The sequence below is a fragment of the Notamacropus eugenii genome, chromosome X, assembly GCF_028372415.1.
Source record: "Notamacropus eugenii isolate mMacEug1 chromosome X, mMacEug1.pri_v2, whole genome shotgun sequence".
Classification (NCBI taxonomy): domain Eukaryota; kingdom Metazoa; phylum Chordata; class Mammalia; order Diprotodontia; family Macropodidae; genus Notamacropus; species Notamacropus eugenii.
Window position 1 is genome coordinate 93,435,970 of NC_092879.1, and position 27,637 is coordinate 93,463,606.

Genomic DNA, 27,637 nt, shown 5'->3' on the forward strand with positions numbered 1-27,637 from the left:
CATCCAGGAGTAAATAATATTTTTTAGGAAAGGCAGCTTTGTTTATTGGCTAGAGGGCTGGCTTTGGAATAAAGAAGACCTGAGTTATACCAAATGTGTGACCATAGGTAAGTGACTTAACTTGGCAATGTTTCAAAGGCTACTCTTGAGTTGTTGACCTGCATTAGGGAAAGAAGTTTCTACACCAAGAGTTCCTTACAGTAATGAAACCACAAGACTGCACCATTAGATTAATGAAAAAGTAACATAATATTATACTAGCTGACAGTTGGGTAATGCATCAATGTGCTTGCCTCACAATGCTATGAGGCAAGTTGTGCCATACTAAGGACTGGAGGGCATATTAAGGCCATTAGGGAGTAAAGAATGATCTAGAGAAAGCAGAAAGGAAAGAAGGAAACCTGGATAACACTGCACAACATCTGGAGAAGCACATGTATATTTCAGAAAGTGTAACTTACCTTCAAGGTTGGAAACCCAATCTTTGTTGGGGACCTGTGGACAAAACAAAAGCAAAAAGATGTAAGTAAGCAGGAAAAACTCCTATATCTATTAAGGCACCTACACAGACTCTGATCCAAAATCCAAAATGGTCTAGCATCAAGCCTGATGGTCATGCACGGTGTTAGCTCTCTCTCCTAGCTTTGTGTCATCTAGGGATGCAAGTATGCCAAATAATACACCTTTGTTTAAGATCACTGATGAAAACATTAAACAACAAAGGGCCAAGCACAGATTGCTAGGGGCGATCCACTAGAGATCCACTAGAGAGCTCCATGAAAACAGCCACTTACCCTTTAACAATTATGTGGATTCCTATTACTGCAGCAAATCACCACTCATTCTGTGCCTCAGTGGAGAGGCTTTAGAGAATTGCAATGGCTGAAAAACTCATCACCCTGAAACCAAGCCAGTGATAAGCCTCTCCCAAATTACCTTGGCTGGTCCCAGCACCACAAACCTATAGGTCATCACCAGGCCTACGGAACAGTAAGCTATTTACACAGAGCTCTGAAGTTTAGAAACTGCTTTACATTTTTTTAATCTAGTCAGGTAATTAGCAATTATCATTCTTATCTTACAGCCTAGGAAATTGAGGTTCAAAGAGGTTATAAATAGCTTCTCTATGGACACACAAGTAGTAAGGGTAAGAACCAGGACTTGAATAAACTTCTCCTGACTCCCATTCACCATACTAAGATATAATCACCTTTCCATTCTTTCATTTTGAATGCTGTTGCTGTAATGTATGGCTTCTATCCAACGAGAACTTCATCACTACAAGGTTGGCCTACAGCTGACACTATTTTTCTTAGCTTCAGCAATTCATAAAACCATCTACTAAGGTCTGAGTTCATAATCTTTTTCATATTATGGAACATTGTGGCAATCTGGAGAAATCTATGGACCTCCACTCTGAATAATGCTTTTAAAAGCATAAAATAAAATACGTAGAATTACAACGGAAATCATTTACAATAAAATACAGTTATCAAAATGTATTTTAAAAAAATTTCATGAACTCTAGGTTAAGCACCCTTTATTAAAGTGTAGAAATTTATCTGTAAAGGAGTATAAACGCTGAAGAAAATCATAATAATTTAGGACAAATTTCAAAAATGAAGCAACTTTTCTATGCAGTAAATATGTGGTTTCCTTAAGGAGATTATCAGCTTCAGTTCTAGAACTGTACATATGGCTTATCATAGATCTTAAACTATTTCCTACACATATGAGACCAAAACAAGAGTTTGCATTCTAAGAAGTGAGCACAACCTCAAGTCAGTTCCCAAAAAACAAAAGAACCCTGCCAATGGAACACAAAGCTTCCAAGGCACAGGATTCAGAGTCCCATGGAGCCTCTGAGATTGGTTAATCCAATCCTCTCGTTTTACAGATGAAGGAGGCCCTGAGAACGGGAAGTGACTTGTCCAAAGCCACACAATGAAGAAGTAGGAGAGTTGGGAGTCTGAGCTACTTGCCCACAAACATGGCTTTCTCCTCCATAAGAATATCAGCAATAACATTTGGGTAACAACAAGGGGAATAAACCCAACATTCAAATGTGTCTCACTCCCACAGGAGGAGACAGTAAGAAGAGAAGGCAGAAGGGTAGGAGATGCTGACAGATAAAGAAGGTTCAGAAGGGCATGCACAACAGGATAAAGGACCCCCACCTCAGCTCACCAAAAAGAGAGCATGAGATTTCTTAACTCCAGCACAAAGAAGCTGGTATATTTTGATGATTCTGAGAGGGTAGAAGACCATCACTCATTTCTCGGTCTTTCCGGGCTAACGTAGGCCAGTCACTGCCCCAGAGGCTGCCAGTTCCTCGCTGGTACCGAAGAGGCTACATCTACATGGAGGTAGCTATGACACCTCAGTAGTCACTGCTTCTCAACTCCTTGTGCCATACTTGTGCAGGGTGTGCATGCTGTGACCTTGTGAGTATAGGGAGCTCCTAGTGAAACTCCCTCTACCAATGTGGATGGGACAGCTCTTCTCCAACTTGAGTCCTGCAGAAGTGGGTGCTTAGGGCACTGAGAGGATCTGCCCAGGGTGCCCAGCCAGGGGGTGTCAGAGGTCTGACTGGAACCCAAAGTTTCCTGACTGAGAGGCTCATCTTTAATAAACTACACGTATCTAAGGTAAACAGATGGCCTCACTCCCTAAGGAATCAATCCCAGGGCCTCAGGAGTTCTATGGCAGCTGGTGCTCAGTTTGGAGCCTGGGGAGTCAACTTGAGAAAGGACCTACCTCAAACTTGTATGGCTCTGCTCTATTCGCTGCCAACACTTAACCTCATACTTAAACCTGACACCTAGAATATCAGGGGGCAATCTTACTTGAAAATACACTAGTGTGTTTTTTTCTTGCCCTTTCTATGAATCCAATTAAATAAACATTGAGGGTCTACTAACAGGCAGAACACAACACTAGGTGAAGATCTGAATGTGAATCAGACAGGATCCTGGTCCTCATGAAGCTTTTACTCTAAAAATTCATGTTTTACTAGACTATTAAAGTGAAGCGATAAATAGCATCACTTAGTTTGAGCACAAGAGGGCCCCAGCTGGAGGTTCCTAAGGCCTGAGGCAGGCCCTTACTTGCCCCAGGCCAGGCTTGAGTTTGGATCCTAGAGGAAGAGGCCAGCAAATAGCCACAAAAACTCTCCCCTACGGTCTGGCTCCTCCCACCATTTGTGGCCCCAAAAGTTCCCTGACAAGATATGCTCAATGACCTCTTTCAAGCCTGGACAGAGCATTCTTCAGGCCTTTTCTGTAAGCTCTCAGTCACCCTGGGAGAGCTTTACTCTTCAAGATGGATGCTGTCTTATCCCAACCTCCCAAGCCAGTGTTACCTTTCCTAAAATAGGGGATCATCTGTCTACGTTCCAGGTGGCCTCTAAGATGCAAAGTAAATTCTGTGAGATATCCACTTGGGCATTTTTAACACCAGCTCCATGTCACAATCACCTTCATATTATAAACCACAAATTTTTTTAAATGATATTTTGTTGAAGAGAGTATAATTAAGTTCTCCCCTTTGATCCATCAAAAGAACATTATTTTCTAGTCAAAAGTGTGGGGGGAAGACATAACTTGCAAAAGTGACCATAGGAATTTGTATATGCCAAGAGAACCAAAGAGCTAAGAGAATGCCAACTTAATGGGATAGCTGGATACTCTGCATAAATTAGCAGTTGTTTTTGATTACCATCTTGAAATGATGGCTTACATAATTGTTCCTGCAGCTAGCTAGGACTACACCAGGAGGAAGTTAAAGCATTTGACAGGTTCCAAAAGATCAAACAGATTAAGATTCAATACCTTTGAACTCATCTGTTGGCCAAACTCAAGTAACATAGGCCAGAACAGCAAGAACTATCAGGGAAGACAATGTTCCCCACAAACACACGCTTCCTAGAAGATGGCAATTTAGATCTTTAAAGTACCCAAACCTCTATTTTAACTAATTTTAATCGAATCCATCTAAAATGCATTACACAGATCCCTGCCTTATTAAAGGCCCGGTATGACAACACAATTTAACCTTTTCTCAGTGACACACGGCCGTTAAACTAAACCTACTACATTAAATTAAGTCATCAGTTATTCTCACACAGCGCCTTGGGCCGTTACTGAGCTTCGAGGCCTTCTTACATGTTATAATAAGCAGTCCCAGACCGCTGTGCTTCCAGTTTGTCTCTTCTTTTGTTTTGAGATTATCAGCTGTCCCTTCTTGCTGTTATAAATGGTGCCTCTGAAAGGGGATGGATTCTAATTTACTGCTTCGAATCTTTTCTGGGAGAGAAAACCAAATAACTAAAACTGGTTAGCACTGTGTCTCAATTAAGCTTTGATCGGATCTCAGTAAAAGCTTGAGGGCCTCCAAATACATCAGCCCAAAGCACAGTGGCTGGCACACAGCAGACACTATAAAAACGCTTCCTTCCCTTTCTTCTTAAAGAACTATGTGACTTCCATTTTGTTTGCTCTGAGACCTTTTTCTTTATTGCCCAACTCTCGGATTTGTACTCAACAGGTTGACAAGCTATTTCTTGCTGTATTTTTTCAACTTCAAGATGGAGAGAATGCAATCATGGGTTTTTAGAGTGGGAAAGAATCTTAATAATCATCTGATCTGTTTCTCCCACCCCATTACTCATTAGAAAAAAAAAAGCCCCAGAAAGGTACAGGAACCTGCCCACAGTCACAGAGGTCGATTGGAACCCAACTCTTCAAACTCCAAATCCAGCGTTCCTTTCTCTTGAGAACTGGCATAACAGAACAGAAAGAGCAATGACTAAGCTTGGAGTCAGGAATGTCTAGTTGAGGGGTGGGGAACCTGTGGCCACGTGTGGCCTTCCAGGTCCTTGGATGAGGCCTTTTGAGAGTCCAAGTTTGACAGAATAAATCTGTTTATGAAAGGAATTTGTTGCGGGAACTTTGGATTCAGTCAAAGTAGGGGCCGTCCTTGAAGGCCACATGTGGTCTTGAGGCTGCAGATTCCCCACCCTTGGTCTAGTCACTTACTCCCTCCGAGCCTCTGTTTCTGTAGCTATAACAACACTTCACAGAACTGCTTTGGGGAACAAATGAGCTAATATCTAGAAATCATTTCCTAACTCTTCAAGCCCTCTAGAGATGAGCACTATTGGCAGAAATGGTTCAGATAGGTAGAGGGCATAAGCACAGCTCTCACTCAGAAAAGAGAAGGAAGAGCCCTGTTTGTGGCAAGTGACCTGGCTTCTAGTCTTGGTTCTCCCATTGTTGAAGACAAGTCCCTGGAACTTCCTTATTTGTAGCACGTAAAGAGGCAGCTGGTCATTCAACTACGTGTATGACCTTGGGCAAGTCACTAGATTTCTCTTGGGGTTCAGTCTCTTCTTCCATGAAATGAGAAGGAAGAATTACATGAAGTCCCTTCCAGTTCTAAATCTATGATCCAATGACCAGATGATCTCCATGGTACCTCTAAAATCTAAAAGTCTATGATTTTAATAGTATTCATTAAAAAAAAAACAACAATAATACTGATTCCTGGAACCAAGATCAAAATCAATCACTTGGTATTGTGTATTCCCAATTCCTCCCCTTCCCCCCAAGCTGCGTAAGTGGCAGGAGCCAGGAACAGGGAATAAAAAGGGTAGGGGAGGTGGAAAATGAAAGAGTTGGCCCAGACCCAAGGCTCTCAGTAGTTTTTGAACTTCACTTCTGTAGTTGTGCCTAATCTCTGGAACAGTTTAGTCTTAATAGTATTTTTTATAATCATTTTATCTCAAGAAACAGGAAAGCTTATGAGAAAGAATTCCCTCCCCACAAGGGGAGAGGAGAACATTTCTTTGAAGACCAAAGGAATGGCAAACTACTGGGTACCTGTCAAGGGTAATAATTTATTAAATGCCTACTACATGCCAGGTACTCTGCTTGATGCTAAGGATACAGACAAACGTGAACCAACCTCTGCCCTCAAGAAGCTTACATTTTAATGAGGAGACAAAATGGAGAAAGGTAAATATATAGTATTTTCAAAATGAATACCATGGTTATGGGAGAGGGAGGATACTAGCAGAAGCCTCAAGGACCAGGAAAGACTTTATATAACAAGTGTCACTTGAGCTAAGTCTTGAAGGAAACCAGGAATTCCAAGAGGAGGGAGACCATTCCAGACATGCAGTTGCTGCTTGCACAAAAGTACCCAGATGGGAAATGGCCTGTTGTAGCTGGAGCATAGAGTTTATGAAGGGGAATAAAGTGGAAGAAGACTGGAAAGGTAGGAAGGGGCAACACTGCAAAGAGCTTTGAATGCGCAAAGGGTGTTTATAGCTCAGCTGAAAGACAACAGGGAGCCACTGGAGTTTCTTAAGCAGACACGATCAGATCTGTGCTTTATGAAAATTGTTTTTGACACCCGTGTAGAGGAAGGCCTGGAGAGGGGAAAGACTTGAGGCAAGAAGGCCTGAACTAGGGTGAGAGCTACACCCCTGCAGAGAAGGGGATGTATGAAAGTGACATGCAGATAGAAGCTTGGAGCAGTGGGGTGAATGAGAGTGAGGAGTCAAGGACAATAGTGAGATTGCAAACCTAGGTGATTAGGACTATAACAGGGAAGTAAGAAGAGGGTGGGAGAAAGATCACCAATTCTGTTTTGGATATGATGAATTTGAAATGCCAGACAGGAAGTCAGATGGAAGTCTGGTAGGCAGCTAGTGATTCCAGACTAGCACTAAGGAGAGAGATTAGAGATGGATGTATAAAACAATCATCACCACAGAGATTGTAACTGAACTCAAGGCAGCTAATGAGACCATCAAGTCTCTACACCAAGTGCAGAGAGAGAAGGGCATAGGTCAGAGGGCATGATCTCAATGGTACCCAGTGAGGTCACCGTTAGCAAGATAGAGGAATTTGTTTTTCAAAGATCACACTGGGCACATGGTAGGCCAAAGATATAATAGAAAAGATGAGGAGAAAAAAAAAGCAGGATATCCTTAACCTTTGCTTGGCATCTGGGTAAGAGAGGAACTCTGCAATGATGGGGAGAAGAATATGCTCTGGTAGATATAAAACCTTCAATTTCAGAGAGTGCAATTTCAGAGAGAGGCAATTTCAGTGCCCTGTTGCATTGCCAGCTGCTAAGTGGAGCTGTAAGTATTTAGATCAGGGGTGGGGAACCCATGGCCACAAATCATCTGTTTCTGTAAAACCTGGACTCAAGTCAAAGGGTCGCACCTGAGGACAGAGAGGGCCACAGGTTCCTTACCTCTGATTTAAATAAACCCAGTCCCTGGTGTCATGATGTAGCTAAGGGTTGCACACAGATCACTTGATTCCTTCTGATTTGGGTTATCCTACATGAAATATGGTCATATACAAAGCATGTGTAGAGCCAAAACTGGAAAGGCATTCTACTTTCATATATAAAAAAATTATCTGGGAAAATCTCCAATGAAAAAGTTCCCATGTATAGCAAATTAGATTCCATCTTCTAATAGGCTAAAGATCAGTACATTTTCCTGGAAAAATACCCAAAATTTTGCTGTAACCTCTATCACCCCAGCTGAGCCTGCTTCTACTAAATAAGCAATGTAATTAATTCCAGTTATGCCTAAACATATAGTATGTCACATGAGGAAAATGCCACACAGAAAAGTTGAAAATTATAGAAAATTTATAAAGAACATTATAATTTATATTCCAAAAAGATTAAAGATGAAGACCCTACAAACAGAAGTCACACTTGGCACATTTCAAACATCATTTGACAAAATTTAGTTTATCTCACTTTAAAAAATCTAACTAGCATTTACTACTTTAAACACAAACTCTTGTGAGTATCCTTGGTTGCTTGTGGTGAAGGTAGCTCTAGACTGACTCACTAAACCCACAGAATCCTCCATGTCTTGCAACAGACTGCTACAGCTCAAGGGGAATGAGATCCTCAGTACAACAAATCAAGTCTCTACAAGTACAGCCAGTTTTGGATGCTGCTTCCGGAGAAAATCTACATTAAAAATAAATCTTGGGCAACTTTGGGACTTAATTCCCCATCTTTGTTGCACCTACAGGTAGCATCACACTTCAATTAGCATTTATTAAGCACTTACTATGTGTAATGTCCAATGCACACAAAGATCATAATGAAAAGAGAGTCCCTGCTTTCAAGGAGCTCACAATCTGCCCATTTACACAAATAAGATTATCACTAACAGCTCTAGAATAGGAGGTTCCTTCCCTAGTTAGAACAGTGACCAAGCACTAGGTTTGCACCTGTTGATCTGCCTGACTATGCTCTGCATGGGCTGTCACCCACACCTGGTTGGGGGCTCAGCTCAGCTGCTCTTTGGGTTTCCCCAGATCTTTCCTGATCCTTACCTAAGGTTGTTAATGCAACCTGTTCTGCCCATTATTTTGAAAAAAATTTTGTAATGATCTTTCTAGATTCTTGTTTCTCATCCAGTAAAATGTAAGCTCCCATAGTTAAGAAACACTTGAATTGCACTGTTTGAATCAGAAATCTTATATAACTTTCAATTCAGCTGAAAGTATTCCTGACATACAGGCATGAAGTCAGGGTACGTCTATGGGCCTTTGACCTCTCTCCTTGAATAGTTCTGAACGATATTTCCTCTGAGTCTTTGCCTAGGAAGCTAGAATCAGAGCTGACAGGGACCTTCAAAGTCATCTAGTCCAGTGTTTACAGAGGAAGAAACTGAGGCCCAGAGAGGTTAAATAACTTGTGCAGGGTTACACAGGTATCAAAGGTAGGAAGGGAACAAGTATTTCTTAACTGCCTACTATGTGCCAGGCACTGTGCCAAGCACTTTATAAATATTATCACATTTGATCCTAACAACAACTCTGGGAGTCAGGTGCTATTACTGTCTCTCTCCTGACATCTATTAAGGGCTTACCATGTGCCAGGCACTGGGGATACAAAGAAAGGCCAAAATACGTAACATTTAATATGGGAGACAAAATGTAAATAAATAAGTAGATGCAAGGTGGGGGGTAAGTAATCTCAGAGACAAGGGACACAAAAATGCTTCTTACAGGCCATCTTTCAGCAGTCGAGAACTGAAGAGTCCAAAGTGGAATAAGGTATGTGAGGAAGGCAGGGTGAAGGCCCAGACACGAGAGACTGTGCTGGGTTCAGATGGGATTATAACCCATAATGCCCTCCTGGGAGGCAAGGCAAGGAGGCTCAGGCTGTTACAATCACTTGGGCAGCTGCGCCCAGTAGAGCTGGAGGTTGAGATGGCAGAAAATCACGTTGGCATCCATGCGGAGACACCAGAAAGGCAGAGATCCAGTGGGAGGCTGTTGCAGTAGTCCAGGGGAAAGATGATGAAAAGGTAAAGTTGGGAGGGGGCTGTGTGCATGGGGAAGAGAGGACAAATGAGGGACATTATGAAGGCAGAAGCACCAAGATCTGGCAACGAATTGGATATCCAGCGATGGAGTGAGTGAGGAATCAGGCCCCCTCCCCCACGTTGTGAACCTGGGAGGATGCTGCTACCCTGGACAGCAAGGGAAAGAGTTCAGTTGTGAACATGTAGAATTTAAGATATCTATGGGATATCAAGTCCAGAATGTCTAATAGGCATAGGAGAAGTGAGGCTGGAGGTCAGGAGAGAGGTTAGGGCTGTTAAATAAATCTGGCAGTCAATTTCAGAGAGACAAACATTGAATCCATGGAAGCTAATGGGGACACCGAATCAGACAGCAGAGATCAGAAGGAAAAAAAAAAGAGGGTCCAAGCAGAGGTAGTTAAGTAGTAGGGCTGGGAATCCCCTCCTGGCACACCCCCTGCCAACCGCCTCAAAAAACGCCCACCTTTGCACTGAAGTCACCAAATATTAATGTATACATTGACTTGATTTGGAGGATTGGAGTCAGTTCTTTGAAGAATTCCTCTCTTTATCCCCTACAACAGATGTGGTGTAAACTACAATTATCTTCAGCATAGTCTTTCTTCTTATACTTGTCTAAACATTATGAAATGAGATGACAAAATGTCCCATGGTCTAATGTTTCTTCAGCACCCTTAGGAGAACCTGAGCACCATCCTTCCACGCAGTGTCAGGTTCCTTATCTCTTCTGGTTTCATTTATAATGAGAATGGCAATATTGATAAGAACCATTTTCCCCAGTAGTATACTGCCTCATTGGTCTATAAGGATCTCACACTGAGAATAACAAAAATAAAAAAATAAAGTTATTATTTAAAGACGACCTAAAAACTGGGATCCTTAGGCCCATGTGCCCCTCCTCCTGCCATATGGCTACCATCACTACAGAAACAGAAGAAGGCCACACCAGGGTTTTCTATTTTAAGGAATATGCCCAGGAGATCCATGTCTTCATTGCTCCATGGGCTCCACTCTGCTGTGACACAGAAGCCTCCTCCCCCTCGAAAGTTCACCCTATTCCACCCCAGGACGTCATGTTGTTCAGTCACTTCAGTCGTGTTCTTTGTGACCCATTTGGGTTTTCTCGGCAGAGATACTGGAGTGGTTTATCATTTCATTCTCCAGCTCCTTTTACAGATGAGGAAACTGAAGCAAACAGGGTTAAACAATTTGCCCAGAGTCACACAGCTAATAAGTGTCTGAGGTCGAATATGAACTCAGGTCTTCCTGCCTCCAGACCTGGAGCTCCATCCTCTGTACCACGGAGCTGTCCCAGGACTTCTCATATGCATAGTAGAAACAATCCTCCAGATACTCCTTCTCTCTTGGTCTCAGTCTCTGTCTCTGTCCCCCATACCCTCAGTTCAGTACATCCCTCTACCCTTTTATATACAGACTTCCCTCAACATAAGATCTTTGAGTGCAGGGTCTAGCTAGAATTTGTATTCTCAGGACTAAGCACGGTACCTGGCACATGATGAACACTTACTAAATGCTTGTAGAATTGAGTAAGGATACATTTTGTGTTTCTTTGATTCAAGAGTAGCTATGACCAAAGAGTTATTTTCTAATGGCCAAGTAAGTGATGAACCTCTCTGTACCTAGCTGTGTGAATCTTCAAACAACAAATAATTAGTCAATGGGGTCAATATTTCCAGTATGGTGGAATATGCTGGAGTTTACACTCCATTGGCATGGTGCATGAGTCACCTGCACACCATGATGCAGCAACTAAGTAGGACTTTTATGAAGGGCAAGGCCCTGAGCTAAAAGCCAGCAGCTATTAAAATGTACTACACTGTCAGTGTGGAAGCAACCACATTGGCAATGCAATTGTTCCAGGTAGTCAAAAGAGTCCCGAAAGCCCCACCACAATGCTTTTTCAGACAGACCCATTTCACGAGTACTATATATGTGTGTGTATGTGTGTGTGTGTGTATATGTATATATACATATATACATGTATATATACATATATATTGTCCTCATTTATCAAAGGCTCAGGACAGCACAGAAAGGTTTTAATGCTTGCTTTATTGGGTTCAGCTCTTGATGGCCAATGCATCAAGCAGTCCCATCATCTCTTGATAGACAAATGGAATCCTATGTATTATTTATAATATGCTCAAAAGGTTAAAAAGTACTTGGTGAATATGTACAAAATGAAACTGAACTACAGACAAGCCAAATAAGGATTTTTAAAAACCTGTTTTTAGCTAAACAGAGTGAGGTTATTCATTAGCAAAGTTTATCACAACATGTAATTTCATTCTGAGAATTGCTCATTTCTGAAATAGGATACTATGATCAGAAATTAGTCAGTCAAGGGCCCCAGGTTAAAATCTCAGCTCAGCTCAGCCACTTGGGGGGACCAGGAGGGCTTTGGGACAATTTCTACTTCTGCAAAATGAGAGGGCTGAACCAGATGACTTCTAAGGTGTCTGCCAGTTCGACAGCTAGGATCCTATGAAATGCTTCTAGAATGAGGCCCCTGCAATGCTAGAAAAGTACCATCCGAAGTCTGTTGGCGCATCTCAGACAGGTCCATAGTAACAGAAGCACAGCAGTGACGGAGCGCAGACCAAGAACTTGTCTAAGGTAGCGAGATCCAAACCAAAAGAGAGACTAGTTAGGTGCATGGAAATGGATTTGAAAAAGAGGTTTTCACTGGCAAAAGTGAAAGGACAAATGAATGAGTGGTGGAAATGTGGGAGATTCTCTCCTCAGCAGCTTTTGAAACTCAAACCTCGTGCCTGGATTTCCTGGTTCTTCTGACTGACTACCTATTTACATCACAATAAGCCTTGAGTGGCAGAGAAAAGGCTAAGTTTTTAAAAGAAAGCTTAAGATAGAGAGCCAGCTCTTGGGAACTACCCTGAGTTCTGAATTTTTATACCAGCTGCAACCAGATCCTTGTTTGGGGCCTGGCTGCCCCAAGTCCAGGAGAGGGGCAGAGAGCGGCACTGGCTGGAGCAATTCCAGGTAGGGCCGCTGTTCTCTAAAGTTCTAGTAAAAGTACAGAAGAGAAATCAAACTGAAAAAACCCTTTCCTTGGTCCCTTTGATATTCAGGAGGAGATGGCCCCACAGGTAGTACCAGGTTTACAATACCCTCCTTTCCTTGAGTTGGGTTCCAATGACAAAGTCTTTGGTCAGGTTATGTATGGTCTGCTTGGTGTAGAAAGGTGCCATCCATCTCAAATTATTCAACACAAACTGGGCATTGATAAGGAAGAAGACAGAGTGCAGCAAGGAGCAGGAAGCCAGCTGGCTGCCTGGGAAACTATTTCCTTGCTGGAAAGAGACCACCTGGCACAGTATTTGAGACATTCACCAGAGGTGGGGGCTTTTTTCCCATCTGTTTTTGCCACAGAGCAAATAAGAAGAAAAACTTTGAACGTGCATCTAAAAAACTCTGCTGCGTGGAGCAGAGAAGCTGCTGGTCCAAGGAAGGTGTTTTGGAAGGGGCCAGCTAAAGTAATCAGAGTGAGCTGGCAATTCAAGGCTTTTAATGCCTGGAGCCAGAGAGAACTAGGCAAACCATGTGCTTTTGACACTGACACTGGAGCCCCAGCACCAACAAGCAGAACCTTGAGCTGGGGGTCACAAGATTCTAGATCCCACAATAAGGTTGTTTTCTACATAATTCTAGTTGGGGGGAAAAAAGGAAGCCCAGTAAGCAGTGATCAAAAACATGGGGGGGAGGGGGAGGGGAACGAGCCAAGATGGCAGAGTAACAGCAAGGACTTTCTATACCTCTCCCCTCAAACCCAGCCAAATACCTATAAAAAATGGCTCTAAACAAATTCTGGAGCTGCAGACCCTACAGAATAAACAGAGTGAAGCAAATCTCCAGCCCAAGGCAGCCTGGAAGGTGGCTGGGAAGAATCTATTGCACCGCACTGGGAGCAGAGCAGAGCACAGTCCAGTGTGGGCCACGCTGACACAGACCAGACGTGAGCCGGCTTCAGGAGGACTGAATCTCTCACACCTGTAGTGGTTTCCAGACCTCACAACCCCAAAATGCCTAGGACAAATTGGAAGGTCAGTGGAAAAAACCCTGTGTGAGAGCAGAGTGGTCCAGCCCCAGCCCCAGCCCCAGCCCCAGCCCCAGCCCCAGCCCCAGCCCCAACCCCAACCCCAACCCCAACCCCAACCCCAGGTCTGCGGAGGGGATGGAGAAGCCCTTGGAGGAGGAGACTGCAGCAGCAGCAGGGGCAGCAGCAGCAGTAGAGACTGTTTCTGGAGCTCTAGGCCCAAAGGTTGTGGGGGGATTGATTGGCCAACAGTACACCCCGCCACCCCCACTGGAAGCAGAGATCTACCTTAACAAAGAACTCAAAAGTCAAGTGAATGGCTGAGGAAATGAGCAAAAACCGGAAAAAGAATCAGACTATAGAATCTTCCTTTGGTGACAAGAAAGACCAAAGTATACAAACAGAAGACAACAAACTCAAAGCTCCTCCATCCAAAGCCTCCAAGAAAAATATGAACTGGTCTCAGGCCATGGAAGAACTCAAAGGGGATTTTGAAAATCAAGTAAGAGAAGTAGAGCAAAAATTGGAAGCAAAATGTGAGGCAACAAAACCATGAAAAATGAGTCAACTGCTTACTAAAGGAGGCCCAAAAAACTGCTGAAGAAAATAACACCTTAAAAAATAGACTAACACAAAAGAACATGGGACCTATACAGAGCAAGATACCAGATCTTCCCTGAGTGTTCAAAGTTCCTTCAATCTTGTCCTAAGGCCAATCTTGTCAAATATTGTCATATATCTATGCAAATACTGATCAGCTACTCTTATAGCATTAATTGACTGATTCATATTCTAAATGCTCAAGGCAATTTGAGGTAGTAGAAAAAGCTTCCAATGAGAGGCCTGGGTTCTTCAATGCCTCCAATACTTTGGAGCTGTGACCAAAGGCAAATCCCTTTCTTTCTGAGCCTCAGTTTCCTCATCTGTAAAGGAAATGACAAACTACTCCAGTATCATTGCCAAGAAAACTCCAAATGCAGTCACAAAGAAAATCACTCAACAACAACAACACCACAGCAATTCTGGAACAAGGTACACAGTTAAAGACACGGTCAATTTAGTATTTTGTTTGGTTAAACAAAAACAGAAAAAGAAAACTAGGGCACGGCAATCATCATCACACAATAATTTATTCAACTAGATTGTGATAAGTCACTCCCAGTAATAGTCTGAATTCATTTCTAATCAAACTTTGACAAAAAGTACACAGTCACTGATTTTATATTCTCTTTGAGAGGCTAACGTGGCACTATTTAGACATCATTCTGAAACCAGGCATTCATTAAAAAACAAAAAGCCAACATTCTTACATTTCTGAGATGATCAAAGGAGATAATGTACAGCGGGGTAACCCTTCAATCCCCACCTAAATGTGAACCATCATGGCTTCCAAAGGCTTATCAAGAGCTTTGCTCACCTTCAGCTCAGAAGGCAGCAAGTGCAGGGATGATCATCAGAGCCCTCAGGAGGAGCTGTCTCTTTGGTATATACACAGAAGCTGGGATCAGGTCCCAGGATTTTTTGACATCAATCGCAGTGCTGTGCTAGTCAGGTTGACTTGCTACAGGGCAGACTATTTATCCAGTTAATTTATCCAGTTAACATGCTATGACTTTCTATATTCATCTAACAAGTCATATTTCACAGAAATCTGGTCAGTAAAAATATTTCTAAAACTCATGATGAATGAAGATAAGTATAAGGGTAGAAGAAAAACAGGGCAGGTGTCTGGCTGTCTTTGGTACTTCTGGAACCCAATGGCACCTCTGACCAGCACCACCAAAGCAGTCAGTTACATTATTCAGGCGCCACCCTCTCCATCTGAAAGGAAGCAAGGCTTTTCTCCATTCTCCTTCCAGTCATTCTCTACTCCTTCATCAAAAGATGGGTGACAGAATGAAATGAAACCCATTAGATTGCATTCTGTTTGGTGATTATCTTAATAATCCATGTAGGCACTGGTCCCTCAAAATGGTGGATAATAACAAAATGTCAAGACATCACACCACAATGATGTGGAGCATAACTACACATCTGTGTCGTGGCTCTTTATTGTCGTCTTCTTACTACTGAATTTAAGGTCAATACCTTGAATTGCTAATAAATAAAAAAAGGTATTTTCTAGCAATATAGCAATTTTCAGTGTGGTTTTCCCATTAATTTGGGAGGCAAAAGATCTTCATGTTACTTTGTAATTTTCCAGTCCCAACCCATCTTATTATACAGATGAAGAAACTAGGGCTGAGAGAGAGAGAAGCGCCATTCATGCTCACCTGCACCAAGACAGAAAGAGGAGAGCAGAGATTCTAACCCAGGGACTGATTCTAAATCCAGGGCACTTTAAAAATTAAAACCTTTTGCTCCCTTTCATTAACAGTAAATGAGATATTGGAGCTGTAGGTAGAATTAGCCTTACAATAGAATTCTAGCTGGTCACATTTAAGTAACGAAATCAGTGTAGCTTCTAAGCTTCTAGGAAATCTCACCTTGCAAAGGTTTGCATCTTCACTTGAGGACAATTCACAGAAGGGCACCAGTTGATGCAGATATACTTTGTGGAGAACAGCCATGCAACATCCTTTATTACAACTGCATTGGTCTTAGAAGAAATTGGCAACACCAAGCTGTAGTAAGACTGCAAGGCAGTCTCTCCCAAGGTGTCAATGGTGCCATTTAACATGCATTTATTTAAAGCATTTACTAAGCATAGTCCCCTTCTTACATACAAACCACATGCATTACTAGCAGCCCTGGTTCAAGGGAGTGGTTACCTTGGGAGCCAGGGTTTTTGTGTCTTTTTAAGACCACAAGACAGAACCTCAAACCTGGTGTTGTCAGAGAAGGTGGCAGTTCAGAAGAAGGAAAGGAGAAACCATGAACAAAACAGGAATAGCTTAGGGGAGCTGACCTCAAGTACAGACACCTTGGTTCCAAGGCTCAGCCAAGTGGCCTGCCTACATGAGGACCCTCATTTACCCAAAATATCTTTCCCATGTTCTCCTTAAAAGGGCTTCATCAACTTCACCGTTAAGGGTTAACACAGAGCAATGGCATTTTGATCTCATTCAAACAGATACTGCTTCCACTGGTTACAAAGAGAAGAAAAAGTCCCTTATTTGAAAACCCTACAGAAGGATGCTTATCATCTGCCTGGTTCTCTGCCTTTTTCCTAATGCTCAAGTAGGTAATGGGAACTTTCTGAATTTCATATGCCACCCCCAAACACTATACTGAATCTCTAGACCATCAAGTAACAGGGGGTGGGTGCGGTCGAGGGCTCACTGGGCAGGGGGAAGACACTGGGAAACTAGAAATGCATTATTTAACAAAAAGTTGAACGTTTTGGTAAGGTATGCACTTGCAATAATTATACATGTGTCTACATATACACACATAATTACAGATATACATATATACTATCTATCTACAGATACTACGTAATCTCATATATTATAATCAAAAACCTTTTTAAAACCACGTACATTATTAATACCAAAAAGACACAAATGAGAGAATGATGCTATTGACCTAACAGTCTACTTTTCCATCTAAGTAAAATGGCTATGAGCACAGTTATCTCCAATGAGAACATTAGTGAGGAACAGGTAGACTTTCACAAGAGATATTCCACAGCAGACCACAATTTTACTACTGAAAAACATAGAGGATGAACAATCACCCTGTGCTTCTTTTCTGTTATAAAATAACATCTCCTATCCTGACATTAAAATTATTGAAAATTTCTTGAAAGCTCTAACAGAGACAGCCTATAGTGGAGCCGAATGCTTGCCAAAGGCAGCTGCTACTTTCACTAAAGAGGTCCACTTCACAGTCTAAACTGAAGAGGGTTTCCCTAAGGATGGTGAAGTTTTCCAGACACTTTTGTCTGTGAAGGACATCATGCTGGTTTTGCATCAAGCCCCAAAACCTTGCATGGATTCCTCAGAGAGACCAAGAAGTACTTAAGAGTTTGGCCTAACTATTCACATGGGTAAAATCAAGCAGTTAAAGACTGTCTATTTTTTGGATTATAATATGCAGTAAGATGGACAACTTATACAGCTCCTCTACCAGTATACAGACAATGTAATGTCTTGAACCAGCTGGTTAGCCTTCAGGGAATTTCAAAGATTCTTTAATGTCCTTAAGCTTTTCCCAGAAACAGAGATCTCGCTTTTTGATAGCAATATTCTAGTTCATGAATTAATGATTTTAAGCAAGAGCCAGGATAAGGGGGGAGGCAGGGAGGGCAATAGTGGTTAAACTGTAGTGCAGGGAGAAGGCAGCTTGGGGATAGAAAAAATGCACAATCTACCATATAACAAAGGTATAGATTTGCATAGATATATGGACTTTATTGCTTGCACAGACAATTTTTATACTTGTTAAGACAAAACCTCTAAGGATAAGGACAATTCCTTACATCTCCCTGTTACATTTTTGAAAATAAATTTTTAGTCTAATCTTCTGATTTTTTTTTTTAGTACTTTCATTTCCCATTATATCTTTCCCCTCCCTCTTCCAAAGCAGCCATCCTTTATACTGAAGATGAAGGAGGGGGGAAGGCTCTGTGATAGGTGATGCTGCACACCCATGGTCCCCTCACCTCTGCCAAGAAGGGAAGGAGGTAGGGAAGAGGTATCTTTTCTTTGGGGCAAGCTTCATCATTATAATTTCACTATTCAGTTGTTCTGATGTTGTTTTTTCCAATTACAATGGTGCAGTCACCGTGTAGATTTATCTTTGTGGAACTGCCTAATTCACTTTGTATCAGTGCACACACATCTTCCCATGCTTCTCCAGACTGATCATGTTTGTCGTTCCTTATAGCAGTCACGTTCATCTGTTTACCCATTCTTCAATAAATGGGCCTCTATTCTTTGTATCAAGTTCTTTGCTACTACAAAAAAAAATCCCCTCGTTTCAACAGAGACTTTTAGGGTCCAAGTTAAACGGAAGAGAACACAAGAACGTTATGTTTACAAATGGCATTTGAGATTTCTGCCCAAAATATCACTTGTCCTTTTCCTGGCTGCTTGATAACTAAGATGCCTCCTTCTGAGAAAGGAAGTTTGGATATAGCAAGAAGCTCTTTAATTGGTTCCCTAGAAAGCTGATTTGGAGTTTACACAAAACGCAGACAATTCAATTAGTGTTAAACGGGCACATTCTATTAACATTAGGGTATGGCTACTGCTTACTCTGAGCAGGCTGTCTCCCAGAAAAGGTATCCAAAAAAGGATTCATCCAAAGCTTCCAAGGATATTATACTTTACCTCACTCTACAAGATGACTGGGTGTGAGCCCTTCATGATTAAGAGTAAGACTATCAGAGGGAGCAAAAGTATAGTTCATAAGCTTATATGTATAATTAAAATAAGTTTGGGTTTGAAGTATAAGCAGAATTCGACCACAGCTTACCCTAGATTTAAAGAATATCAATTTAAATTATAATTTACATCAGGACTCAAAACACTGGGCAGGAAGACTCGATTTAATCCACTTGCTGTGTATGTAAGCTAAGGAGCTAGGTGGTGCAGTGGACAGAATGCTGGATTTAGGGTCAAGGAAATACAGTTTCAGATAGTTACTAGTTGTGTGACTCTAGGCAAGTCATTTAACCTCAATCTGCTTCAGTTTCCCCAATTATAAAATGAGGATAATAATATCAGCTGCCTCATAGGGAGTTGTGAGGATCACAAGTGATATTTAGAAGCACTTAACAGTGTCTGGCACATAAATACGTATTGCCTTTCCTTCCCCCCATGTAACCCCAGGCTGATCACAGTGTCTCTAAGCCTCAGTTTCCTTATCTGGAAAAAAGGAGGGTTGTGGTATAAAAAAAAAAAAGCACCATGTAACCATTCAAAGGCCACCAAAATCTGTCTCCCAAAGGACAAGCTGCTTCCTATCTTTTCAGCTTGCAGTTTATTAAGTAAATTTTGGTTTAATAAAGCATATGCCCCAAGTTCTAAAGTAGTAATGGTTTTGACTTTTTTCAGATGAAAAAGAAATCTCATTCACTTCTCTGATGTAGTGCTATGTTATTTACCCAAACTAATTAAAAATGGTCAAGTCACTGATGGATGCACTGCCTCCAATGCAATTAACGGAGAAGGTGAATCATGGAGAATCAGATTTTTTTTTTTGCTGTGCAGTTTCAATAAACTGCCACTAAATGATAAGTATTTAACCAATATGTATTTCACTAAAATAAACATTAATGAAATAAATGTATGTTCTGAAAATTCTAACAAAATGAATGCACTTAAATTGTTAAACTATTTTTAATGCTCTAATATTGATTTCAAACTCCATCGTGCACAGTTTTAAAGACCAAAAATTGAATGTGAAGTAGGATCAAATTCAATATTCATCTTCCTTTTTCTGTTTATTCAGATTCAAAATAATCTGCTTTTTCTTTTTGTCAACTCTTAAATACTTCACCAATTTAGAATGAATTGATGCAAAGGCAAACACATTTTCTCTAAGTATGCAAATTACTGCTATTACAAGCTGGATCATCATGTCTGAAGAATCCCCTGGGTTCAAGGAGATGACCGACCATCTCTAAAACCTTTAACCTATTCTTTAAATGCTCATTCCCTTGAACTTGAAAGGCAGTACAGAGGGCCATGAGCCTAGTGTGATGGATGCTGGTGTGTTTCCAATATAGAGAAGGGAAGCAGGTGAATCTTTCTTAGAGTTGTTAGCCCTCTCCAGCAGAGGGTTTGAGCTCCCAGGGAAACTCCAGGAGGGCCTAGAGAGCTTTAGTAGAACCACACTGAAGACATAGTGATGAAGATAAACATATTCTGATTGGGGGCCAACATGGAAGGGGATATTTGGTCAGAGGTCACCATTATGGTTCTCAGCCTTCTCAATTTTGAATATTGAAAAAGTAGCTCTAGGAGGTTGATGAAAGAAAAGGATTCTACCAAGATTCTACCAAAATTCCCAAACAGAGAAATGACCAAAAGATAAGAAAAATGACTTTTTCAAAAGAAGAAATATAATCAGCAACCATTTGAGAAGTGCTAAAAAAAAAAAAAAAGCAATCAACCTTAGTAATGAGAATATTACAAAACAAAAACTGGAGGTACCATGACGTCCATCAAAAAAGGGGGGGGGAGGAATTCCATGTCCTAGGGGCTTTGGGAAGAAAGACACGCTAATTCTGCTGCTAATTCACCACCAGTGTCGACCTATGAATTAATCCAACCATTTAGGAAAACAATATGCAACTATGCAACTAAAGTTACCAAATTGTTTATACCCTTTGACCCAGAAATCATCCAACTAGGTCGTGGCTCCAGGGAGCTTTAATGATAGCAAGAATACAGAAAAAACGATTCATAGGAGTGTGATTTTTTAATAACAAAAATCTAGAAATGAAGTATGTGCCCAAGAACTGGGGAATGGCTAAATACATTTCTCATGTGAAGATAGGAGAATGGACACTGACAGGAGAATGGACACTGACATTTAACTCTGATACCACAGTGAAGTCACTTGGCCTAACCTCCATGGTTCATTTACAGTTAAAGAAGGCTACTCTATTAGAAGTGCTCACTCTATTATGCTGATTTTCCCTCCAGTTCAGAAGGATGCATTACATGGTTGAGACAAGGCAAATAAAGTTTAGAAATGTTTTTCAACCAAACTGAAGCACAATGAAAATCAAAGTTAAATTGATGATAAGTGATCACTTATCCATTACTTTAAGGAGAGTCTCTTAAAGTTCTCCAATCACATACAATGAAAGAATGTCATTAAAAGTAATGTCACTTTCCATGAACAAGGACGTACTTCAGATGTCTATTCTAACAGGAGAATGAACATTTCCCATTAAGGCAGCTAAAGAACATTTTCAATTCTTTGAGGCTAGGCAACTCAGCAGGATAGCTTGGCCTCAGTTCCCAATGGTGAAAAAAAAAGTAGGATATAATTAAAAATAAAACTCCAGGCAAACAGAAATCCTTTGTTTTCGTGGGCCAAATACCATTAGACCTTTTCGAACCTGCAATGAGGAAGATCAATTGGCAGAATTTAGAGGTAGCCAGGTAGGTCCCAAGGACATGGCAGAAAGTCCTAGCACCAGCTCGTATAAGCACAGTCTGAACCAAATGCTTTGTGCCAGCCATGGTTAGACCCTCAGAGGGGCTTAACAAGACAGGAGCTCAGGACAGCTAAACCAAAAATGGAAATGAGAGTTGCCCAGCAACACTGGCCCATGGGGTACAGGCACCATCCCTGAATAAAACTGGGAGTAACTGAGAGTCTTCCTTTTTACAGAGAAAACACTACTCCCAAAGGCCTCGGGACTCGAGTTTGCATAATCAATACTAATTAGCAGAGTGGGGGGGGAGGAGGCGGGTCTCCTGGCCTCTCCAAGGATACGCAACTTACAAGCAAGGCAAGACACGGTACTCATCCAAATGCCTGGCAGCAGAAGCACACCAGTGATAGCTTTCAATAAGAGAAAACGGATTAGAAATCCTTTAAAATGACTTAGTTCAACTCTCTCATTTTACTGATAGAGAAACTGAGGCCCAGGGAGAGGAAAGGACTTGCGTGAAATGAAGAGTTTAGCATGCTCCTGACTCCCAATCCCAGGCTCCTTCCACAACTCCACTTTGTGTCTAGAATTCTGCCAGCTACCTCTTTCCACTCCCCATCCCCAATCTAACTTCTGGGCATCCATTTGCATAAGTTAACCTTAACCTAGACACTTGGTCAATATTTGAAGTGAGTTGATGCAAAACCACTCAGTCCAGCAATAATGGCCTCTTGGCAGGGACCTGAACAGCTGCCCTAACCCGGGCAGAAATCATTTGACAACTCCCCAGAGTCGTTGTCCAGGCTATGTGAACACTTCTGATGACAAGAACCCCCTATTCTCAAGACAGTCCACTCCATTTTGGGGATATCTCTGCTCTTCCCTATGCTGGAGTCAAAACCTGCCTCCCTTTCCCAGTCACCCCTGGGTCCTAGTTGTGCCCTCCACTTGAGTCCTCCAGGATGGCTGTTGTTGAAAAAGCATCAGACTGGTTCCACTTGGCCCCAGAAGGCAGAATTAGGAGCAACCGATGGGTGCAAGTGGCAAGAGGACAAATTTAATGATGAGGGAAGGTTAAACTCCTCAACAATTAAGGCCATCCCAAAGTGGAAAGAGCTGTCATAGACTCAACTATCATCTCTACACTGATGATTCTTAACTTCCTTATTCAGCCCTAACCTACAATCTTGAATTACCAACTACTTACTGGACATCCCAGACTGCATGTTATGTAGACATGTGGAAACCAAATTTATACTTTCCCTGAAAATATTCTCCCTTTTTGATACTGTCAAGAGCATCGTTGTCATCATTATCATCTTCCTTCCAGTCACTCAGACTCACAAGCAAGTTGTCATCCTCACCAAGTTCTATCAATTCTACCTTGGAAACATCTCTCAGATGCACCCCCTTCTGACCTGACTCTCAGAAAGTAGTGAAATCACCCATCCCCAGAGACATTTAGGCCTAGACCAAACTGATCATTTGCTGGGTGTGTTGGATTAGAGAATCCTATGTTCCCCTGGACTTTTTCTGGTCTGTTCATGTCCCTCTGAAAATAATGGCTGTGCAATACTCCAGATACAGACTAATCAGTGAGAATATGGCAGGTCTTTATATCCCTTGTTCTCTGAGTACGTTGCTTCCATCAATGAAGTCCCAATTGCATTAGCTTTTAGGACAGCCATGTTTCACTGTTACCTAATACTGGAGCTGATGGTCAACTAACTGTACAGGCCATACCACCTCTCCCTGTATTTCCTCTTCCGGAAGTAAAGGAAAAGGCCATATATCAGGAATGTAATATTCCCCATTACAGAACGGGGCAGGGTCAGGCAAGGCCCAGTAAGCACTGGGATGATCACAGCTGTTGTCTAAAGAGTAAGTGTGGACACTAGAACCTCACCTTAAGATGAGTTCTGAAGGATTTAATCCTGTGAATGTTTAATAAAGTAAAGCAAAATGAATGACATTATGGGCAGAGCTGTTGGGCAAGTTAACACTGCTATGAACCCAGTTTCCCCATACAGGAAATGAAAAGGCTGGCCATGATCTCCTAAGATCCCTTACAACCCAAAGATTCTTGGACTCTACGATCCAAATTTCCCAAGTTACCAGTGCTTCTGAACAGGCTTGTGGAAGTTCCACTCAGTGTACACCTACAAACATTCCTCAGAGGACAGCAAAGGCGAATGCTAATATACCCAATACCACAGGACCTGAAAAAGCTGTTTGCTACCAATACAAGTGACAAGTTGAGAATAAGACAGAGAACAAGGTCTCAGGTTCTCCCTGCCCAAAGGCTCCTGGACCATGTTTTACTCTCAGGCCTCCAGTCTAATGGTCTGCTCCGACTCTCCAGTGTCCAAAACAGGAATGAAAGCACCCTTCCAAAATAGACTGCTTTCATGTAAGTATATAACAGCAGGTCTCACACATATGATTCTGCACTTTTGAGCATTTTCAGGAGGCAGAGAGCATCTCCAACCTTATCAGAAAAGTACAGCACATTAGAACTACATTGGGGAAAAAAAACTCAAGAAAACAATTAACTTTAGACAAAAAAGTTTTATGTAGTAGATTGGGCTGATTTCTCCCAGTCACTCAGTGAGTATCTTCTATGTGCTAGGCACTGGGAATTAGCAGGCATAAATGCAACAAGATCATAATATCAGAATTCAGGGATCTCAGAAACTGTGTGGTTCAATTCTCACTTTTTAAAAAAACAGATAAAGAACGAAGACCTAGAGAAGTGAAGGAACCTGCCCATGGTAAGTAAGCAGAAGAGTCCAAGTTCAGACACGGTGGCCCAACTCCAAATTCAATTCTCCCTTCACTCCAATTAGTCCATAATGACCATTTTTCTTTTGAAATGACTCCATTTTAAAAAGATTATATCCCCAAACAAAATAGATAGCACGGAATGGTTTCTGAAGTATCCACATTTCACCTACTGTTCTCTAGAGGTTGATCCATTATCCTAGCTCACATCAAGTACCAAGTAGGCTCTGCCTAATGATGGAGACAAACAAAATGTTCCAGCCTAGTACTGGGGACTCTTTAGATTGACTCCTCTGGAGAAGTCCCTGGAGTTCCAAGGCCACCTTCCCTTGTCTGCTACTGCTACAACAAGGAGGAGTGAAATTCACACAAACACTGCAGCTCTAATTATAGAACTGTACATGGTAAGGACTTAAGGAAGGTTTGGGTTAAAAACAAGAAACATTTACTTTTCAAGTACCTGGGGATCAAAGAGCTCGAGAAGCTACATGTCCCAGGAGGAAGAAATCATTTCACCAACTTGAACAAAAGTAACCAGTCTTATCTTGTTGTTAAGTTAATGATCTGACTGGTTAGCCACAAGTTCTAGATATGATTGAGGAATCACAAAATTGGAAGAGACCTCAGTGGCCATCCAATTCAACTCATGCATCAAAGGACCCCTCTCCCCGACTTTAACAGATCTACCAAGGGATGGTTCAGACTCTGCTTGAAGACCTAGAAGAGGCAGGGGGAAGGAGGAGAGGGAACAACTACCAGCTCTCATGGTTCTCCTAACTTAAACCTAAATTGGCCTCAGTTAAATTCCCCCCCCCCCCCAATTACTCCTGGTTCTGCCCTTTGGGACCAATCTAATCTCCTTTTCACATGACAGCCCTTCAATACCTGAAGAGAGCTGTCATGTCTGCCCCTCACCCCCATGGTCTTTTCTTCTGTAGGATAAATATTCCCAGATTTTTCAAATGATCCATGGACTCACCATTGTGGTTCCCTAGCTCTAAGACATCAATGTGAATCCTAAAATGTGACCCTGCCGAATTGAATACCGTGCTCCAGATGAGCTCTGAGGAAGGTAAAAGCCAGTGGGACTATCATCTCGCCATTCCTTAAGATCAGCCTCTCTTAACGGAGCCTAAGATCACTGCATTACTATGACTTAATATTTTCAAGGAATCCAACTGTCACTTCAAGAGTAAATGGCTTCGTACAGTGGGCAAGGAGAATGATGCTGCAGCAGCTTCACAATGAGTGTGGAGAATGGGAGAGACTGGTGCAGTACAAGGGCTGGGGCTGGAATCAGAGGACTGGGGTCCAAATCCCACCTGTCCACTCACTCATTACCTGGGTGACCTTGGCCAAATCACCTCGGTGAGTCAGAGGCTTGGCCTGGAATTTCTCCAGGGTCCCTTCTGAATCTAAATCTGAACGGGCCAGGTCTCTGGCTGAAACCATTTTTTCAAGGAGGCAAACTTTTAAAACCTTGGTTACGGAAACTGAGGATGTTTGCCGTACTCTTCGATCTGCTGATGCACCTGTCTCTGCCCCGAAATGAAAGAAAATAAGACGCCCCAACCATTTCACATCCTCGGTTATCACCAATCGATTTCAGAATGGTGTAAGTACACAGAGAACTGGGAGAGTTACTGCTCAGGGCTGAGCCAGGTATGCACACCTCGGAGCTGCCCAAGAACAGGCTTCAGTAGCTTGGGCTCTGGCTGCTGCCGCACCATCGGCATATTTAAGAAATGTAGTACCTTTCTGAAAAGAAGGCAAGGAGAATGCATTTGAACTGGCATTTCTACATCGGTCGAACACCGGGCAGGGACACTAGGTACCGGTAACAATCCACAGTTCCTATTTACTTAACAAAAGAGACCACGGCAGTTTAAAAGGCATAACCCCACAAGTGACTATGAGAAGCAAAGTAGAACAGTTCCAATGCCGAACAGCTTCTGCTCCCATACACACAAGGCGAGAGTGAACTTCCTTTCTCTCTAGGCTAGAGCTTGGAGGGCTTCAAGTTGTTTTTTGAAATCAATGAAACAGCATCAAGGTCCGAAAAACAGACGCAAGAGCTAAGGACCTATTCGAAAAAGGGAATATTTAACTACAGGAGAGCTACCTAACATCTCTCTTTCAGATCCTCAGTCACGAAAACATGTTGCAGAATTAAGGAGAAAGAGTACAAAGCTTGTGCCTCCAACCAGCGGATTACTCAGCACTTGTTTATATCTCTTAGCTGGCTATGTGTGGAGTACATTTATAGTTATCTCGACTCCCCCTTTATTTAGATCGTTGGAACCCAGTGGTCAACGTCCATTGCCTCCCAGCGGTGCTTCAGAAATGATCCTGACAAGCAGGACCATCAGGCACCAGCTCCTGAGAGGGGCAAAGCCCCGTCCTTAAGTGCACTGCAGTGGATGGGAAAAGTTCGTTCCCTCTGGACTTAAAAGACGAGATGGGCCAAGTGTAAACTCTGGGCTCCTTAGCCCTCCACCTCGGGACCTCCCTGGCCAAAGCTAAAGCGACTGAATCCAAGCCCGGGGCGCCCCCCTAACCCGACCGGGCCCGGAAGCGGGTCGGCCAGAGGTAGAGGTGGGGGACCCGAGCGAAGCTCGCTCAGGAGCCCGTGGGCGCGGGCGTGGGAGCAGGGCCCCTCCCCGCTGGGCTCTCTGGGCAGACTCTCCTTACCCGGCGGGGTAGGCACCCCCCAGGTGCACGTCCTCAGGGGCATCGTAGAACTCCTCTGTGTCGCTGTCCGACGCCATTAGTGGGACACACCCCGGGGGGGGGGGGGGCGGCGGGTCCCTCCGGCTCCTCTTCTGCCCCCGGCAGGGGAGAGACAGCGGCCCGGCCCGCCCGCCCGAGGGACGAAGGGAGGGAGGATGCTCCGCCGACGGCAGCTGCGGGCGGACTGAGCCCGGGGCGAGCGAGCCGCACTCGGCGGGTCCCCGGGCTGGCGGGGCGGCAGCGGCCGAGGGGGCGCGGGGGCTCCCGGCGGCTCCGGCCCGGAGAGGGGCGGGGAGAACGAGGGGGCGGTTACGGCTCGGACTCCGCGCCGCGGGGGAGGGCGGGGGCGCCGGCGGCGGCTGCAGCTTCTACCGCAGCGACAGCGGCGGCGGCGGCAGCTGAGAGAAGGGGGCCCCTGCAAATCCCGACCGGCACTGAGCCTCGCGAGAGTTCCAGAGCCGGTCGAGGGACGACCTAGGCGGGGGCGGAGGGAGGCGGAGGTGGAGGCGGCTAGCGGCCGGGCTCCCACCGCTCCCGCCCGAGGAGGCGGAGAAGCCAAAAGGCAGTGCGCCTGCGTGATGACGGCACAAGGTGGGGCCGGAAGGAACGCGGGAGG

The 27,637-nt window shown here is 43.1% G+C and overlaps 1 protein-coding gene across 2 annotated transcripts in view; it reads right to left on the reverse strand.

Annotated features, from left to right (window-relative positions):
- WDR44 (WD repeat domain 44) overlaps positions 1–27,363 on the reverse strand; it is a 76,991-nt gene extending 49,628 nt beyond the window's left edge. Inside the window, exons 1-2 of one of the 2 annotated variants that reach the window (XM_072626384.1) lie at positions 26,983–27,363; positions 462–495 (exon numbers count right to left, since the gene is read on the reverse strand). In XM_072626384.1, the coding sequence (XP_072482485.1) occupies positions 462–495; positions 26,983–27,059 (111 nt within the window). In that variant the 5' untranslated portion in view covers positions 27,060–27,363. The remainder of the gene's footprint in view (positions 1–461; positions 496–26,982) is intronic. The other variant, XM_072626383.1, reaches the window with a different exon arrangement.
- Between the last annotated feature and the right edge of the window lie 274 nt (positions 27,364–27,637).